At 41.4% G+C, this 19876-nt stretch overlaps 1 protein-coding gene across 4 annotated transcripts in view; it reads left to right on the top strand.

Annotated features, from left to right (window-relative positions):
* Positions 1–19307, top strand: part of pxna (paxillin a) — a 28263-nt gene extending 8956 nt beyond the window's left edge. Inside the window, exons 1-11 of one of the 4 annotated variants that reach the window (XM_034134956.1) lie at positions 3893–3911; positions 6116–6291; positions 6382–6467; positions 6766–6905; positions 7584–7779; positions 7903–8050; positions 13432–13590; positions 14989–15162; positions 16272–16353; positions 16478–16626; positions 16716–19307. In XM_034134956.1, coding sequence (XP_033990847.1) covers positions 6809–6905; positions 7584–7779; positions 7903–8050; positions 13432–13590; positions 14989–15162; positions 16272–16353; positions 16478–16626; positions 16716–16982 — 1272 coding nt within the window. In that variant the 5' untranslated portion in view covers positions 3893–3911; positions 6116–6291; positions 6382–6467; positions 6766–6808 and the 3' untranslated portion in view covers positions 16983–19307. Of the gene's footprint in view, positions 1–3892; positions 3912–4657; positions 4677–4872; positions 5002–6115; positions 6292–6381; positions 6468–6765; positions 6906–7583; positions 7780–7902; positions 8051–13431; positions 13591–14988; positions 15163–16271; positions 16354–16477; positions 16627–16715 lie in introns of those variants that run through there. The other 3 variants (XM_034134955.1, XM_034134954.1, XM_034134953.1) reach the window with 3 other exon arrangements.
* Positions 19308–19876: the final 569 nt, after the last annotated feature.

Genomic DNA, 19876 nt, shown 5'->3' with positions numbered 1-19876 from the left:
ATAAACAGCCATGCTAGCTCTTAGCCCTGCATCCAGTCTTCATGCTAAACTCAGCTAATCCCCACATTCAACACAGACATACCAAGAGTCCCTAGGTCACACAACCTAGGGGAAGATAGTAAAAAAGCACATATTTCCTTAAACTATTCCTTTGAATGATTTGTTGCCATCGGACAAGCTGTCAACTCAACAGTTACATTTTAATTTTATATGGCAAATTTGCTAGCCAACAGCATCTCATTTACACATCCAGAAGATATACATAGCAACATCATTCATGTAGAACCCTAATGTACAGTCCAATATTTACATGCCTTCACCTCTGATTTTAGTTTCTACCCCTTCCTGATTGACAATTTGGTCTCTTTGGTTGCTAAATACTTCACTCTGGTTTCCAGCTCGTTGCTTACATGGTATGTGTGCAATTGGTTGCTGGTCAGGTAAACAGTTGATTTATCATGTACTGCTTCCCTTTTGGAAACTAGTCTGTAGAGACAGGAGTGTCATTGTCTTCATTTTTGAAAATTGTCATGCATGGCAGCGTGTTGTCGCATTGCACCTTAGGTCAGAATAATTTAACAATTTTCTTAGTACCGCTATCAGTTTGTACCATCAGAAAAAAGCCTCTTTGTTTAACAGAGGATTCGGTCATTATGCATGACTTATTTTCTTAATTGGCACACTTATTCTGGGCTGCCTGAGTTCTGTATTTAAGCGTTGGATTGCACATGTCTAAATAAACTTTGCTGTAATTGTATTGAATAAGTGGAGTGCAAGCTGCTGTGTATGCACTCTTATTCTCTGACTTAATTGCAAGTGCGAGCTATGGTGCCGTTTCCGTTTAATTGCTTTTGTAGCTGTAGCGCTTCATTGATCTGAACAGAAGGAAACTCCATCCAGGCTCTTCTCTATACTGTTTAGAAATGTAAGAGACATTAAACCGAATGAAATGTAATACATAGGATAAGCTGGGTGGGTGGTCTGTTATGTCCTGCTGTTGCTCTGCCCGGCATGGCCATCCATCATCTACTGTATGTGTCTGCTGTGTATTTATAGTGAGGCTGGATGCTTCGGTCTGTCTCTGGTGTGTGGCTAAAGCCTTGCTGAGAGGCACCTGTGTGCAATGTTGTTGTTGTTCTACTGTTGCACCTGTGTGTGTGATTTTAATTTTTGCACTTCAGTGCCCGCTGAAGCGCACCTAATGAACACAGACACAGGCCTTCTGCTGTCTAGCACAAGCCCAGAGGGGAGTAAAGTGTAAGTGGATGTGTGCCCATCTTATCCTTTTCCCTTCTGGTAGAAGCTAAGAGGAGGATTCATCATCTCTGCGCTGCTCGGTCAGCTCATGTCACAATGAAAGGCCATGTCTCAGACAACAGAACATGAAAGGCTGTCACACTCGTCGACCCACACTCACAGACTCGGTTGTTTCGTACAACACAGATTGTTTTTCCTTGTTTGTTTTCCAAAACCAGATTATGTACAAAATCTCTTTGTCTAACAGCTGACATTTTTCTTTTCACTCATCTGTCCTTGTCTGTCTTATCACACTATCTTGTTCAGAGTGTGTGCCTCGCATTCATCTCCGCCTCTTGCTTTTTCTCTCATATTTTGAAGACGAGCTGTGGCACGTTAGGAATTCATATCAGCCGACGTGCACCTTGCAACACGTCAGATTCAGAGGGAAGAAATTAAAGGAATGGAGGTAGAGGCGGATGCAGAAAGGAGGTCAGAGAACACAGGTAACGGTGCTGCGCAGACAGAAACGTGGGGCTGATGTTCATCTTGTTAGTTTCCCTTTAGTGTAAGCGCATATCTCAGGAAATGCCTTGGCATTTATGAAACTCACTGATAAAGCCTGCTCTGTATACCAGCCCTCAGAGCAAAGAAATAAGCCACGGGTGTGCTCGGCTCTCACACACGGCTCGACGCCACCCCCTGCAGGTTTTTAAAGGTTGTGTTTTGATACATTCATTCGATGAGGTCCATTCCCTTAAATGAACCAGCTGAATAAACAAGAGATGTGTTGAGTAGAAGACGGCATTGATTCATTTGTATGCAATGGTCAGCAGCACTGATAGGGCCTTAAGCAGTGTGTGTGCTGTCAAGCAGGCAGGATGTCCTGTCAGGGATAATGGAGGCTTAACTTCTGTTGACGTCCAGCACTGATATTGATCAAACCTCAAAGAGTAAAAGTAGTGCTCCAGAATTGCTTAGCTCATTTATTTATATTTTATGAAGATTTCTTACTATGAAAGGTTGCAATATAACTGCTGATCCAACAATTGCCCTTCTCTTTATTGTTCACAAACTTGACACTTCAAAAGGTTTCCTTTCCATAACCTCCTTTTCCTGCCTCCCCCTCCCTTCACTTCTAATGTTTCATTCCTTTTTCTGCCCACATCAATCTTCCTGGTCCCTTTTTCCCTTATCTCTCTCTCTCTATCTGTATTTCCTGTAATGAGCCCCATGCGGAGCAACGTTCGTATAATTAAAATGCACACCATTCATCTGGGAGGAAGGGAGTCTCCTTAATCTGCGTCAACCCACATTTCAGCCTCTGAGGATTTGCCTGCCGCGGCTACACGCGCACACACACTTAGATTCACCCGCTATCTCTCTCGATACTCCCATCGCCATTCCTCATTGTTTGAGCCCAGTTGTGCTCTGCCATGTCACATTTAGTGCCGTGGACATGGAAGCTTGCAGATCCCTGGTGTTGTTTTTCATTGTTCAAAGAGGCTGGACTGTGTTTAATTCATATATCTTATTGTGCGTAGGCAGGGTAGATCTGTCACTTTGTTACAACTGTCTGCTTCTCAGGAAATTGGGTCTATACGGGTTTAGTATAACATTGTTCTTACAACACAAACATTCATTCATACAAGTCCCTTTTTGTGTACATTTTAATCAAATACTTAAATTTGCTCAAATAAAGTTATCTCCAGAAGTTTTTGTTTCTCCTTACAAAGGATTCAAATTATGTAAGGCTCATTTTTAAGATTTAGCACATGGGTGTCTCTTATGAGTTTCTCACTTTACTATAGATCCATTTTTGGTCACTGGAAAACTAGTCTGTGCTTTGCAGTCTGTGTGTCCCGGTATGCTCCCTTGGCAGCGGAGGCTGACACACCTCTGTGTGTTTGTGTAGTTTGTGGATGGGTTACAGCATGTCTAGCATGCAGTGTTCAGTGCACAACGGCGACCCTCAAGCTTCTAGTTTGATGTTGTAGCCTATATTGTGGAAATAGCAGTACTATTCCAACCTTTGTTGAGGGAAATGAGCGGGCTTATTCTGCTGATACAGATCTCCCAGAAGACAACAGAATCTGTATTTAATATAGCCCGGGGGATAGTGTTTTAGCGTAACTCTATTGTGGAGCAGCAGATTCTGTATAACCAGGGTTAGAGCCAGTTCAGATCCAGAACTAAGTTGATTAACATCTCTTTCGTAAACCATCTGGACTAACATCTGTTGACTGAGATCTTCACCAGCTGCAGTAAAACTTTATTCTGACATCAACAACAGATATACACCAAGGCCTTCAGATATCACCATTTATTAAATGCAGTATTTTGTGTTTGCACGTTTTTACTTTATTAAAGTCCAATGTCTGGACTTGTCTTATCCAGTTTTATTTTCTCTATTAGTTCATTTGTAAACCGTAATGATGAATGGAGGACTTAGTAGACTAAACAAGTACAATTCATATCAATGTTTACAATGATGATAAAATCAGCTGCATTAGGGGAAACGTAAAGAAGAAGTCTTGACCGCTGAGTTTGAACACAGGAAAGCCACTTAGAATAAATTCTCAGTATTGTTGACTTCCCCATTTACTGGATCAGAAGTAGAGCCTGCAGTGTTGAGGTGCACCCGTCTGTCTGCTGGTTTGAAGCATCTTCGATTGGTAGGTTTTATCATACACCATACTTGGTTACATTTTATAGATCAACAGTGGTGTTGTTTCTGACTCTTAACATTAATGGGTGTGTTCTTGCTGCCAAGTCAGAGGGGAGGACACACACACACACACAGAACTGGCTGCAGTAGTGTAAACAGTGAGCGGTGCTGCGTCCATAATGAAGCTCTGAGGAATGTGCTCAGGCTTTTTAACAGAGTCTCCGCTGTGAAACCTAGTCAACTGGCATGTTCGCCATGCTAACTATGCTAATGCTAAGTTGGGTTAAGTGGATCTGGTGTGGATGTGGCTCTGCTTCTACTGTGTCTCCGCTCAGTCTGGGAAACATGGTGGTCCAGTGTACAGATGATACTCTGCTTGACCTAGAATCAGGTTCAACTTACAAATGTAATCGTACCCCTGAAGAAATCATGATGTGCTTAGAATCTTGACAAAGCAAAAGAGATTATATGTTTATAATTTGTTCCTGGTTGTAGTTAAAGACTACATTTTATGTAACATCAAAACATGGTGAAAGAGAGTGCGAGTCATCATGAGTAACTTAAGAAGAGTGGGCTGTCAGTGGGAAGGAGGGGCCCAATACACCTTTTTATACCTTTGTGATACCACTCCCTTAGATGGGCATGCCTCTGCTGATAAGAGCTTTGCTTGCGTTCAACTTTCCTCATTTCACAACGTTCTGCTTCACCTGCTGTAACGTGCTCGGCCTGCAACAGTTGGACTGCCCCATACTCAGAGACTATTTTCATTTGTGTGAGTAGTTTCCTATCCTATAGCACTCAGGGAAGCTAGGTCGAACCTGGCATAGCAGTGTATGTGTCCGGAGGGCGGTGAAACTAACCCGCTGCTATTATTTTTAACCCCTCCTTCTCCTCTTTACCCTGACCCTTTGCTCTGCTCTCAGTTGCACTCTGGTTGCACCCCTCCTATTCGTCTCTTGCTCTCTTATGCTGATGGTAGAGTTAAGGAAGGCAGTTCCTGCCTGGCAGACCGTCTGTTTGGGTTGCCCTCTTCCTCCTGCACTTTTTTTTCTCAGTTTTATCTCCTCTTCACTTCTCTGGGTGTAACGTTTTCTAAGGTACGTCTCTTAAACGTGTGACTTTGGCTATGTTTTTGGCTTTCCTGCCCCTATGCTTTATTTAAGGATAGGATGTCGGAGAAGTGTGTATTTGGATCATCTTGGTAATAAACGTCTTTCAGTCCCAGGAAAAGCGCTATATAAATACCATATATTCATATTATTATACTGTCAATATTGCAGTATTATGTATAGATTATATATTTTGAATCCTTTTCACAAATTCTCTCTAACATTAGGGATAAAACTTGATTGTACTTTACATTACATTGCATTTAGCTGACGCTTTTATCCAAAGCGACTTACAATAAGTGGTATACTTACAAGTGGTACTTGTGCTCTACATTTGCTTTTACCAACTATGGTTTATTTGTTTTTGTCTAGAAATATACATTAGTGTAGGGACTTTATTTTTGACAACCCCATGGTCTTTAATAGCCTCAAATATCTTGGTTTAATAATAAAATGTGAAATTGCATATATTTGATACAAATAGTTTATTCATAAAATAAATGTCTTGTTAGCGTAAGTTTGTTTAACTTTTTTTTTTTTTTAATTTTTTTGACTTGTGAAATTCTACAAGAGAAACTAAACACTGCTGTGGGGAGTGAGCGCGCTAAAATAAGCCCAAGCATTCAGTAATACAGTCTGCTCTCTTCATTAAATCCTGTATAATGTTATGTGTCCTTCTACCTGCTGGTTAGGACTGCTAAATTAGTATTTGTTGTCTTGGCCCGGGTTCATCTCGGAATACCAAATGACCCCTTCATGCAGTGATGTTAGCTGGTGTGGTGTTGATGGTAAATATAAGCACGTAAACCTGGTTGCAGACAGCGTCTCTTGGATTTAAGACTCCAGGCAAACAAGGGTCAATGAGTAACCAAAGGAGTGGCTATGACAGTCTGCATGATTCAACGTTTACAACTCCACCTCCCCTGATGTCAGTGCTAATGGGCTGTTGACCAATTGCGTAACATGCTGTAATAATTTTTTCCTGTACGCAAACAGAAACTAATGATGATGAGTTTTTGCAGCGCTATACTTTCTTTCAACCCTGTCTGGGAAAATAACTATCTGTAATTATAACTATACAATTTTTTTTGTATCTCCGCAGATGCTTTGTTGGCGGACCTTGAGTCCACAACATCCCACATTTCCAAGCGTCCGCTCTTTCTGTCTGACGAGACAGCCTACTCCTTCCCTGTTGGGGGTCAGAGCCAGCAAGACCTCTCCTCTCCACCCCAAATCCCAACCACTCCCTCTGAACTAAACGGAGTTGATGAAACAGAGGTAAATGCTCACATACATGTCAGGGATAAAACACATTATAAACTTAAAAACATTGTTTAATTAACTTAAACCTTCATTTCCTCTCTTCAGTCCTTCAGCTCAGCCCAGAGAAGTCCCTGGTCTAGAGATAGCGGCAGTCCAACTCAAACAATCGGTGAAGAGGACCACGTATACAGGTATGACTTGGATTCGTGTTATTTGAATAGACAGGCTTTAAACAACAGTAAATTGGAAAACTCTTTGAAAATATAATTAACTTTAACTGGAAGCATGTTTATGAAAAACCTCCAACATATTTGTCTAATTATAGAGAGGTCATAAATAGGTAGAACATATTGTTTCTATTCAACACACAGCATCATTAAACTATACTTGGATTTTGAGCCAGAGACATTTTACAAATGATGTCAAAATATAGCATCACTCTGTCCATAGCTCAGTGTATGATAAATATTGGTTCCTCTCTCTGTACAGCTTCCCTAATAAGCAGAAGAATAGTGACTCATCAGCTGGTGCCATGAACTCATCCTTGGGCAGCAACCTGTCTGAACTGGACCGCCTGCTGTTGGAGCTCAACGCTGTCCAGCAAAGCACCCCTGCCTTCCCCACCGAAGGTACACAAGAGATCACTTACATTTTCAAAAAGAAAATCTCTCAAATGTTGTGCTGTTACACAGGCATGTATTTGAGTGTTTTTGGCTTAAAGGTCACCTATTATGCAAAATCCACTTTTTCATGTCTTTTATACATAAGCATGTGTCCCCTCTGTGTAAAGAGATTCTGAAAGTTTCAGGAAAAAAGATTCTCTCCCTTTTTGTCCTGATCCATTTATATAAAAACCTGTCTGAAAATTAGCTGATCAGATTTTGGCCACTTTATGATGTCATAACGATTTTTTGGCTTGTGTAACCATTAGCCAATCACCAATAACCAACCAAGGTAACCCCCCCCCCCCCACACCTTATCACCTGAATCTCCTCCTAGAGCACCATTGTGTTCTTTTTAACCAAATATCTCTCAGAGGGGCGTGGGGCGTGGCTCCTTATTTTCATCTAAAGTAACAGACAGAGAATCAGCACTTTTGAAACAGGGCTGAAACAGAGGGGATTATGGGATGCTACAATGATCTGTTTGGTATTTCGAGCCAAACAATTCAGAGACATGTTTTGTATATATCTGAGACCTATAATATATTGATGTAAAACAGTATAATGGGGGACCTTTAAACAAAACCACAGATAAACTATGCACTCTAGATGATGGTAATTAATTAAGCATTTATTCTTCAATAGAAGAAGCAGCTCCCCCACTGCCTGCCAGCAGCGTCATCCACCATGTCCAGGAGAACGGAGTCTCTACTGCGGGCAAGGCTGGTCCCCCTGTGCTGGAGAAGCCAAAGCGCAGTGTGCTAGCTCGGGGAATAGAGGATGTACGACCAAGTGTAGAGAGCCTTCTGGATGAGCTGGAAAGTTCTGTGCCCTCTCCAATGTAAGCGAGAAATTGATAAAGAAACATATAGATTGGTGCCCTGCATGCAGCTGTTAAAATTGGGCATACGTAGTCAAATGTAATGTGAAAGGATTTAGTTGATTGTATTCTTTCTGTTTTTAGTCCCACACCGTTGGTTGTGTCAGAAGAACTAACAGATGGACAAGAGGAAACACCAGCTCAGCAACAAGCCAGAATGTCTGCGTCCTCTGCCACACGAGAGCTGGATGAGCTAATGGCCTCCCTGTCTGACTTCAAAGTCCAAAGCAATGTGAGTGTGCTAGTGGGTAGATTGTGTGTCACCAGGGTTTGCATTCTGGAAGGAGGATGTTTATTTTTGGTTGCAACTGTTTAGAAACTGCTCTGCAGATTTTTGGGGAAATGCAAAACAGTTGGATCTAGGATCAAATGTATTCAGTGTCTTTTCCTTATTTTTGCATTTGTAATGTGAAATAGATGCTGCTGCTGGCAATGTTTTACAATTGAAATATAAATGATACTCTGCTGTATTACTGTTTCCTTAGATTTCACATAGACCTGTAAACCTTACAATGGCCTGGATGTAGTAGCTGGAACTGTTATTTACATCAATTAAGGAAAATAACAACTACTTCCTATTTTTAACCTGCCCTTCTTCGGTTACCGACTGGAAATTGACCAAAACAATACTTATGAATATATTCAGCTTTGTGTTGTACTACATTTTCTGGACTAGTGTGCAAATTGAAAGCTTGCATTGATAGAGGAAGTTGTGTGGTTGACACTGCATAAGTAACATATTTTTGTTGACAACATAGCTTAATGCAATCTAATACAATTTACCGTTAAATCCCATTTACACATAGTAATAATCTTAACTTTTTTCATACTGTGTTAATTCTAGTAATTATTTAGATTTTGACTGATTGTGTACAGGCCCTTCATGTCTGACGGCAAAATATCATTTATGAGCTGAAACAAGGTTTTATATTTTTCATTAAGTTAATTTTTAGGTATTTATTTGAAGACCATTGCGAGAACTCCGACCCTTCTTGGCTTTGTATATAAGACAACTTTTCTGTTCATCTTCTTCATTCTCAATTTGTTTTTCCCACTGTCTCTCTCTGTTCTCTACCATTGTAAATGTCTTGTCTTTGTTTGTACGTTGCAAACATCACATCATTGCACCGAATCTAGTCTGGTTCTCAGTCATCCGTGAATCAAGAGGCTGGAGATGCTTCATTTTCATTTTTAACTGGTTCACCAGAAATGTCCCCATCTATAAATCCCAACATCGGCTCAGTGGATACTACTCTACCTTCTAGCTGCTCTACTCCCTCCTCTACCCCTATTCCATTTGAACTTCATATACATGAAGATGGTTGTTCAACCTCTAAATCTTCAGCTGGTTCCACTGTAGTCATTTCATCGTCCAAGAGCCTTCAGTACTCAGAGATCCAACAGATAGATAATGGTGATAGTGTCACCTCTGAGTTCTCGTATGTGGAGAGCCTCAGTATGTGTAGTAAAACATATCCTGCTAGTGAAGCTGAAGTCAACAGCCCTGTACAAGTGTCGACAACCAGCACTAGTAACATCTCAAATTCACTTGAAAAGAGCTATAGCCCAGGTACTTTTGGCAAAAGTTCCAGTCCAGTACCCACTGCAAGGAGCTTCAGTCCAGTAATTGTTTCTAACAGCCCTAGTCCTGTTAGTTGGTCTAAAAACCCTAGTCCCATCCTAACAGCCAAGAGTCCTAGTCCACCAGATCTTAAATGCTCCAGTCCAAGTCAGTTGTACAATAACACAAGCCCAATCCCTAAAAGTTACAGTCCAGCTCCTAGAATTCATAGTCCGGTCCCAGTTACAAGGCTTTCAAGTCCAGTTCCAAGATGTGCGAGTCCAGTAACAGTCCGTAATATCTCCAGTCCTTTAACTATCCCAAAGAGTGCTAGTCCAGAAACAGTTCCCAATAGCGCAAGTCCATTGTCAATCCCAAGACTTTCAAGTCCAGTTCCAAAGATTTCAAGTCCTGTGACTGTCCCTAATATCTCTAGTGTGCCCAAGAGTTATAGTCCTGAAACATTGCCAATGAGTGCTTCCCCAATAATGCTCCCAGGGCTTACAAGTCCAGGGACAGTTCCAAAAAGTCCTGCTCAAGTTATCAGAAAACATTACACAGTTACAGACACTAACAGTCCCAGAGCTTCACCAGTTCCACTTGCTGCTGTACCATCAAATAAGCCGTCTGCCCCTCCTAGAGAAAAGCAGGGAGGTGAAACACTGGGTTTATCATGGCCATGTCGGGAGCCTTTCTTAGATGAGGCTTTAGACAAACTCTTGGCCTCCAACTCCAACCAGTTGAGTGAGAACCAGCCACCTGCTTCCTCTATGTCCGGAGATGATGACAGATCTTGGGAGGAGGAAGAGGGGAGTTACACTGATTACAGCCGAGAGGGAACCCTCACACCCATGACTGAGTCCAGCTGGATGGATGAGTGCCCCACCCCCTCCACCTGCCCCGGGACACCAGATGCAACGCTGGAGCTTCCGACACAGCAGCCCTCTGCAGTCGAGCGACTATCTGCTTCTGGCCAAGTAGGACGCTCAACTTGTCTCTCCCAAAATAAGCTGCTGGCAATAAGCTTTAGAGGCATTAGCTCCCCATGTGGTCTTTCTATTATTTGGTCATGTGGCCTGAGATTTTAATTAACTGTGACAATAATGGAGGAATGGCTGTGTTAGATAATTGTTCAAGCAGCTTGATCTCATGGTTGCCAAAATAAGCTTATTTTGGGAGAGCAGCTCCTGTAATTACTCAAGGAGCTGTGCACAGTTACAAAAACTTGATGAAGTTTCTTGTTGAAGAGAAATTTCCCTGATCTATGTGGCGTGATGCATGTGGTGCCATTGCATAGCAATTACAAGATGGCTTGAGGGAGAAATCTCCCTACTTTTGGCTGATGTCGAAAGCTTTGCCGAAAGGATGTTTTCGCACGCCCCTACTTGCTTGGATCGACATTGCTGTGCTAGTCACAGGGCCTGGCCTGTCATGTTTGTGCAACCAATGGATGATGCAAAAGAATACGCTTTTTATCACTGATGGGGCAAATACAAAGAAAGTACGTTGAATATTTTTCTCTTTTGCAAATGCAGACATGCCCCAGAACATGCATATGTAATCAAAAAACATACAAGAACTTTGTCATATTTGGCCTTGCTTTGGTTCATGCAGATTTTGTGATAGACCTATGTTGCCTTGCCCTCAGCTATCCAGCATGGCATGCCAGGAAACCAGTACATTTTTAAGTAGACTTGGCAGTAGAGAATACATTTGAGTGTAATGGAAGGCTGTGCTTTGCTTCTGCAGGCACATTTGATAGGATACACTGACAAGAGTGGAGTGCCTGACAGAATCTCCAGAACATTTCGCCAAAAGTATGTTCTAAAAGCCACTGCTTGAGCGTTTTTGCCACCTGAATGAGACCTCCTTGGCTGGGCCTGTCGTGCTTATGTTTGTGACCCAACATGGACTTAAATTGCACGACCACACCTCCTTTGTATCATCTATTCTCCAGCTGAAGAACGTTATCCGGCGCACCAAGGAGACCTCCAATGTGCATCCAATGTTCAGGGAGGCAATGTTACGGCGTAAAATGGGGCCGGTCATTGTGAATAAGAGCAACTCGCAAGATCGACTCATTATGGAACTGCAGGGGAAACTGGGGTGTGGGAAAGTGGAGCGCAAGCGTAAACAACAGCCGGATGATTGGAGGACAGAGGGAGTCATCGTCATGTCCAACCCACAGCGAACACGAGAAGAAAGGGGCCAGCCATCTGTGGATAAGGTAGACATTAGAGGGGCACAGCAGGAGTCAGTGCTATTTCGTGCTACTAAGTGAGACCAAGAGTTCGTAATGATAGTTTTCGGGACTATGGTCAATCTATCAGACATATTTAATATATATGATAATTAATCACATATATATTGTATTTGTCATTGGCTCACATTTAAAACAATAAACGTGCACATTTTGTTTCTATCACCATTTCTTTTTCCTCATTCTGACCCCTGTTTTTGTTTGTCATCTGTTTGCTCTCCTGTCTTTGCCGTTTCCTTCTTGCCCCCAGATCATCATCCCTCCAGAATCACCTGCCCCTCAGAGAAAAGTTATCCCCCCTCCGCAATCTCCCCCTGCGCCAAAAAAGTTACCCCCAGTCAAGCAGACTCCTCCACCACCTCCTCCCCCTCCAACCCCTCCCCCTCCACGAGAACCCACCCCGCCTCCCCCTCCACGAGAACCCACCCCTCCTCCCCCTCCACGAGAACCCACCCCTCCTCCCCCTCCACGAGAGCCCACCCCTCCTCCCCCCAGGGAGCCCACTCCTCCCCCGAAGGAGCCCACTCCCCCCCCCCAGGGAGCCCACACCCCCCCCTGTCCAGCCCCCTCCATCACCTAGCCCCCCTCCCAAGCCTGTGACACCACCACCGCCTCCCAAGGTCTTTGTATCAGTGGGTTGTCAGACCGAGTACGACCCGATCTTTCCACCAATGCAGGCACGGATCACATTTCTTCCTCTTCCTCTTTTCTGACCTTTTTCTAAACTTGAAGTTGTCTCACTCAGACATGTTGTGCGTCAATTAGTTCAAATATCCAGTTGCAGTTATATTTATGTGAACTAAATAACTCCCCAGCTCATTGGCTGGGTTTCCATTCATGCCGACAGGTAGCCTCTGTAAAGCTTTGTCTGAAATCCGGTCAGTCCTGGTTATGAGAGGTGCTGACATTTAGAGGAGACTGAGATACTTTTTATTTCTGACATCTGACGGCGCCACGGTCTGTGTGTTCAGAGTCGAGAGGAGATTTTAAGAGCTTAAAGGCGAGAAGAGTGTAACCCGTGTTCCTGTTACACTAACGGTCCGGCCATGCGCAGGAATGGTAGACTCGCAGTGCAACTGAAACCTAATCTAGCACATGTTACCTACACAATTATAGCCGCTCCCACAAGGACTTCCGTCAACAGGTCCCACTCGGTTAGATTCCAGCATGTTGAAGTTGAATGCCATGCACCATCCCCTCTTTTAGAATCCATAGAGTCTTTCTTGTTCTGTTGTAGACTTGTAGAGCAGGCGATTGATATGATTGAGTATAATTACCTTCATGTTGAAGGCTTGAGATGCCTGTCTATTTTATGTGTGTGTGTGTGTGAGGGAGAATACATGGAGCAGAGGTGCTATTTTTTCCCTCAGTGGAATGTCAGAGTCATGAAGCTCCAATAACCACACCATCTGAGAAGGTCTGTTTGCTTACATTACAGTAGCCGGACAGACATTCACACACACCATTTTGATATACAAGAGTCATCATCAAAGCCTGCAAACATGGATTAGGATTGATGAGAACATAGTTGGTCCTAGTTCATATGTCCATGGCTTATATTCGTTTTTTCTGTCGGTCATCGAGAAAGAGGAGACAGCTAACGAGCATTTAGATTGTTCACTACCAGAAATCCAGGGAGAGACCATTGTAAGGAACAATTAAAAAGACACTTACATCAATTATATTAGGTTAACAAAATTATTTAATGTTACATCAAGGTAAGTCAAAAAAATGGTCATCCAAAGAATGAGAACGGTATATTGAAGCCACTTTGGTCTTTTATCTTCGTCAGATCCAGTCCCAGGGAAAGACCTCTCCTACCGGTCCCCCCAAACCGGCCAACAAGCTGGACAACATGCTGGGAAGCCTGCAGTCCGACCTCAACAGACTCGGGGTCCAGACGGTGGCTAAAGGTGTCTGCGGAGCCTGCAAGAAACCCATCGTTGGACAGGTAAAGATACTACTGAATCATACACAAATAATAAAGATTTCAACTGTAGCACATACTGAATTTAAACTTGCATGCTTTAAGATACATTTATACTAGGTGTGTAACGAAGTCGCAATATTATGTACTAGTGCAATATTAAAATTGCAGGTTACACAATATTTGTTAAAGAATAATAAAGTGTTTAATACCATTATGAATGAAGTATTGTGAAGCTGCAGATATATCCCGGCCTACAGAATAAACAACATTTTTTCGTGGTACAAATCTTCTTCAGAAATAACACTATTATTACTATCAATATATTGATATCATTCAAACATGATCAATCCCTCCAATACTATGAGTCATATCCCTTTTGCAATGTCAGTCAAAATATATTTTTCAAATCATGCAGCCCTTATGTACACACATGATTTCTGTGGTATACACTAGGGCTGTGCAATTAATCGTATTTTAATCGAAATTACGATTTTAGCCTGCCACAATTACGAAAAAAACATAATCGAAAAAACCGATTATCTTGCTTTGCTAGGTTGTGACAGTGCACTGCAACATATTTGATCAAATGTATTTGTATTAATCATATTTATATATGTTTAGTAGCTTGTTGAAGTGCGCTCCAAAATATTTGTATTTATTATTATTTGATATTATTTATTTAAAAAATGTAAATGTATCATTTATTTAATTTATTTTTGTATTGGTTTTTCAGTTGAATTATACGCTCAGGGAAATCAACAGTTAAAAAGATACTGTTCAAATTATTATTTGTATTTGTTTAAAAGTGCAATAAATGGATGTTTTCAAAGTCAATGAATAATCGTATTTAATAATCGTGATATCAATTATTGACCAAAATAATCCTGATTATGATTTTTGCCATAATCGCACAGCGCTAGTATACACGCACCCTTTCCAAAGATATCATAATTTAGAATATGCTTGTAAAACACCATCATTGCTTCTTTCTGTTAATAATGTGGTGAAAATAATTGACTTTCAGATGTGTTTGCACACGTCTGATGGGCTGTAGGGTGTTGTCTCATGTTGCAAGTATCTCAGACTGGGCCGATTGCTCAAGGTCCAAACCAGTCAATCTATCAATATTTGAGCTCTTACTTACTAATGGCAACCAATAAATGGAGCAATATAGAAACAGAAGTTACTTTGAGACTTAGAAGAGTAAAAATATTCTTTCTGTGAATCATAATCCAACTGAAATACACTGGGATTATTTGATATACATAATATATAATGTTCATCTTTTAAACATGGCGTTATGAGATCTCTACCTGCTGCTGTTTGAAATATCCTCTTTGGTTTTTGCTGGCGAGGCTGCTGAGCAAGGCCTTTCTTCAGTCGCTCATTTTAATTTAATGCACTGTGTCCCCACACCAGGTGGTGACTGCCATGGGCAGGACGTGGCACCCCGAGCACTTTGTGTGCACCCACTGCCAGGATGAGATCGGCTCCAGGAACTTCTTTGAGCGTGAGGGACAGCCATACTGTGAGAAAGACTACCACCACTTGTTCTCACCACGATGCCACTACTGTAATGGACCCATACTGGATGTTAGTAATGCATACATTAACACGCACACATACACACACACATACACACACCATGGATGGATGGATAATGATATTTATTTATTCATAATTTAATGGATTAAGGCCATGCTGGAAAAATCATTACATGTCGGGAATTCCCCTTATTTCTCATCATTGAGAGTTGATTAGACAGGCACACACACACATACACACACAATCCTTAAGGCAATAGGAGTGAAGGGACTTCTAGTAGCCGTGTGCATGCAAATTGACTTCCTCTTATGTCTTCCTCACTGCCTGCTAGGCCTCTCTCGCTTGTCAGCACTCAGTCTTATCTTCATAGTGACACACGCCCATTGGGAGATTTGGCCTTTTATTCAGACACACACACACAAACCACACGCAGTGCTAGAGGTACTCTAAGGGAAGTAGACAGTGAACATTGGGACCTGGGGAGAGGTCATAATGAGAAACGGTGTACTTCCCTTTCAGTACTTTTCTCTTTCTTCAACTCAGAATATTTTACATTCAAACCTTGGTTTTTCAATGATTATCAGTGTTGAAGGTGGTATTGTATCATTTAGAGGTCTAAGGAAACCACTACATTTAGAATATAGAAGTCTGTTTGGATATTCTCAATGTATTGGTTTTGGATCTATTTGTGCAGAAAATGATTTTTGAAGCTTGCCCTCCCTAAAAGAAAAACGCCTCTTTTCCAACACTGCGACCCCTGGTGGCAAAGCTAATTCACATGTGGATTACAGTTAGTAATTATTGTCCTGCTGAAATAAACTTGGCAGCTGTGGATGTTTTAAAATGTGTTGTTACACAGACAATGTTCTTCTAGGTGAAGCTGCGGAGAAATGCTATCAGGCCTGGAAAACATGAAGTAACAGTCCTAGCATTCCAGCACCGCCCACACTGCCTCTGTAGACTTCGTCTGCCCCCTCCTGGCCTCTGGCTCTCATGTGTTAGATACTCCCATAATTAAATACATAAATGTATATACTGACGGCCTGACTTTCTTTTAAAGCGCGAAAAGGAACTACCTTTCCCCCCAGATGTTTATGAGGCACCGTTTTTAAGCAGACATTTAATGATCTACCATTTGGTTCTCTTTTGTTTTACAGAGAGTAGTGACAGCTTTGGACAAGACTTGGCATCCAGAGCACTTCTTCTGCGCCCAGTGCGGAGCTTTTTTCGGACCCGAAGGTACCAACTGCTCATGAATTAATAACACAACACCTGGCTTGTGTAGAAAAAAAGAACAATGTTGAGTTTTCATTAACCAAAAGAAGCATGCAGAGTGAATCACTGAGTCTTTGCTGCCCTCTAGGTTTCCATGAGAAGGATGGGAAGGCGTACTGCAGGAAGGACTACTTTGACATGTTTGCCCCTAAATGTGGAGGCTGTACCCGTGCCATCCTGGAAAACTACATCTCTGCCCTCAACTCACTCTGGCACCCTGAATGCTTCGTCTGCAGGGTGAGTCACTCGTGCATCTGTAACGGATTCGGGCATTTGAGTTTTAAGTAAGCATTATAACTTCTACTTCCTCTTCTCTGAACTTCCAGGAGTGCTTCACGCCCTTCGTAAACGGCAGCTTCTTTGACCATGACGGTCAGCCTTACTGCGAGTCTCACTACCACGAGCGGCGCGGCTCGCTGTGCTCCGGCTGCCAGAAGCCCATCACAGGCCGCTGCATCACCGCCATGGCTAAGAAGTTCCACCCGGAGCACTTTGTGTGCGCTTTCTGCCTGAAGCAGCTCAACAAAGGCACCTTCAAGGAGCAGAACGACAAGCCCTATTGCCAGGGCTGCTTTGTTAAACTCTTTAGTTAGACTGTGTGGTTGCGTATAAATGTGTAAGTACGCGCGTATGCACATTTCTGAATGCACGTGTGGGATGTGTGTGCACTCACATGTCTAGCATGTATGAGTCAGTTTGACCCTCGACACCGAAGGGTCTCCTTTCTGTCAAACCTCTCAGGCTTGGCATTTCACACTTTTGCTAAAAGACATTTTTAACAGAGCCCAAAGAGATTTTTATTTAGAGTTCTTCTCCTGTGTGCAGCAAAGAAAATGTGCTAATTTCCCCTTTCACATGTGTACATAAATAAGCATATGGCTGTTGAGTTGAGACCTCCTCAGAGCCCTGATTTTGAAAAAGATTAAATTCCCCCATAGCAGGACAAGACTTTTCACTCTATGGTGGTTTTATGCAGATATGAGAAGCTGCTCAATTGCATGGACCAGGGTGAGTTGACTTCAGCAGTTTATACGCAGAATCTGTTGAGTGTTGAATACATAGTGCTTGGCAAATCAGTGTTAGAATGATCTGTGAAAAATATGTATTTTTCTAGCTTTGGAAACAATTGAGGTGCCATTTAAAAAATATATATAAATTGAAACTCTCCACATGTTCACAGACACACACTGAACTCCTTTTTCACTTCTTTAAAATACCAGTGTAAACTCTTTAAACACTCCAACACAGATCTCTTGATGAGACGTCTTAAGGTGCATTTTACAGGTGTCGGCAAGATATTAGCTAGTCCTTATTTTTCTACTGTTTTACTACGAAAAAGAACCCACGTGATTTCTCAGTTTCAGAAAACATTACATTTACATTTGTACTCTTGTTAATTAACATATAGATAAGTTGCCATTTGTTTCGCTGTAGCAACTCGGAACAGTTTCATTTTTTGCTACTCCACCGCAAAGGGTGTGTTGTGTAAATCACATTAATAACCATCAAAAAATGCAAACGGTTTTGACAAAAAGTAGGTCAATAACAAAAACATATGTACCGTACTATGATTATTAAAGTTGAACGTAAGGTGCAAGTTTTAGCCAACATTTTTTAGCCAAAACAAAGTTTAAGGTCTTTACTCCAGTTTTAATGTGGAGATTCTCTGTTGAATGTAATCACACAGAAAAAAAAAAGAATAAATGACACTTCAGTTTAATTTACGATTGCTACTGTGTGAATTTATCACTGTATTAATAAGGCTGGTTTTAAATACGGTTGTGCATTTGGATTAGAGGCATGCTTTCTTTTGTGTGGAGTTTTATCAGCAGTAGCTGCCAGTTGCTGTTACAATCACAATCTAAATTTGTATACCTGTAATATTCTCCACTTTGAGACAGAACTGTGTTTTGTCACTGTTTTGATGAAAATATATATATTTTTTGAGATGTTGTGGCTCACACTGATATGCAAAGAGCTGGCTCTATTGGCATGTAGGCTAACAATAGTTTACCCTATTCTTACACACACAACACCAACCAGCTTTGATTCCAGTGTGTCAGACTTCCAATGAAACGCAGCCCTTATTATTTCCTTTGTGAGTCCTAAACTGTGATCCTGCTGTCTGAGCTGAAGTCAGCACTTGGCTCACTGATGGATGCAGCCAGGTGTTAGCTGGTCAGGAATCAGAATACAGGGCCAAGCCTCTAGCAACATTTATGTATAACTAATTTCATCTTTATTTTCCCTGTTGCTCGATTTTGCCACATATATGAAACAATTGGTGTTTTGTTTTTTGGGACAATATTAATTGTCTTTATGATCACTATGCGTGTATCCACATTTGGATTGTTTTTATTTTGAGAAAATGTTTGCTCTTGTGCCAAATGTGACAATGCAATAAGGTCTTATACACTGTGGAGTTCTCAACCCTTCCTGTGATTTGACTCTTTATGGGCTGAACTCCGGGAGAGGCTTCGTCTGCTGCGGTGCATCTTAACTCATAAACGTTTACACTTTAATACACATGCCGAGGAGGATTCAGCAAACAGAATGATATACACTTGTAGCTGAGTCAGATTTACAGGAAGTAGCAGGGGGGAAGTGAACAGGAATTGTGAGTTAATGTTGCTCCATGTATATTTATCTGCTTACAGATTATTGCCTTATTGTTTTTGCTTCTGTCAAAGAATTCATTAAAAAAAAATCTACGCCTTTTATTAATGAGATTAAGTGAATTTGTAAATGGAGATTTTCATGCGATCCTTTACCATTTACATTTTCTCACGAGCCACACATTTTACTGGCTCTTTGTGTGGGTGGGGTGAAAGCCTATGTGGGTCCTGATTACTGACTGATTATTATACCTGCTGCGAATAAAATAAGTACTTTCTTTCTGGTACTGTTTTGTTTTAAAAGTGATTTCTCTTTCCACCATTTTTTTCTAGTCACTGTTTGCATTGAACCAGGTCTTTAGTATACAAGATGTCCATGTAATATTAAAAAGAACTTGAGTGGAAACTATTTTGATGTATTAATTTGTATTTATTAGTAAGATTGAATATGATAGTCAACCAACATTAATTTCAGTTATGAGTGAAAATAAGATGTGATGCATAACTAAACAAGTTCAAGCTCCACATTAATTAATAAGCTGTTTCATAAAAGTACAAAATCAGAATTGATTGCCATAAAATTAATGAATTATAAGTGTCTCTTTGTGTGTAAATCAAGCATTTTAGTTAATAGTCCGTTAATTAAGGGAAAATTGGGTGATCCAGTAATTTACAATTTTTATTAAATGAACATTTATTTCAGCTCTATTATACTCCTATTAGTTATCGGCCCCTGGCACTCACTGCATGACCCTTTTTCAGAGGGTGGTCCCCTTATTGGGAACTCTGGATTTAGGTTAACAATGGAATGTATGACAAGGCACCACATATGAGCTGTGCAATTTGAAAATCTTTGTTTGAGGTATATACAT

Source organism: Trematomus bernacchii, unplaced genomic scaffold (assembly GCF_902827165.1).
Source record: "Trematomus bernacchii unplaced genomic scaffold, fTreBer1.1, whole genome shotgun sequence".
Taxonomy (NCBI): domain Eukaryota; kingdom Metazoa; phylum Chordata; class Actinopteri; order Perciformes; family Nototheniidae; genus Trematomus; species Trematomus bernacchii.
The sequence above is the reverse complement of the archived record's forward strand: the minus strand, read 5'-3'. Positions and strand labels throughout refer to the sequence as shown.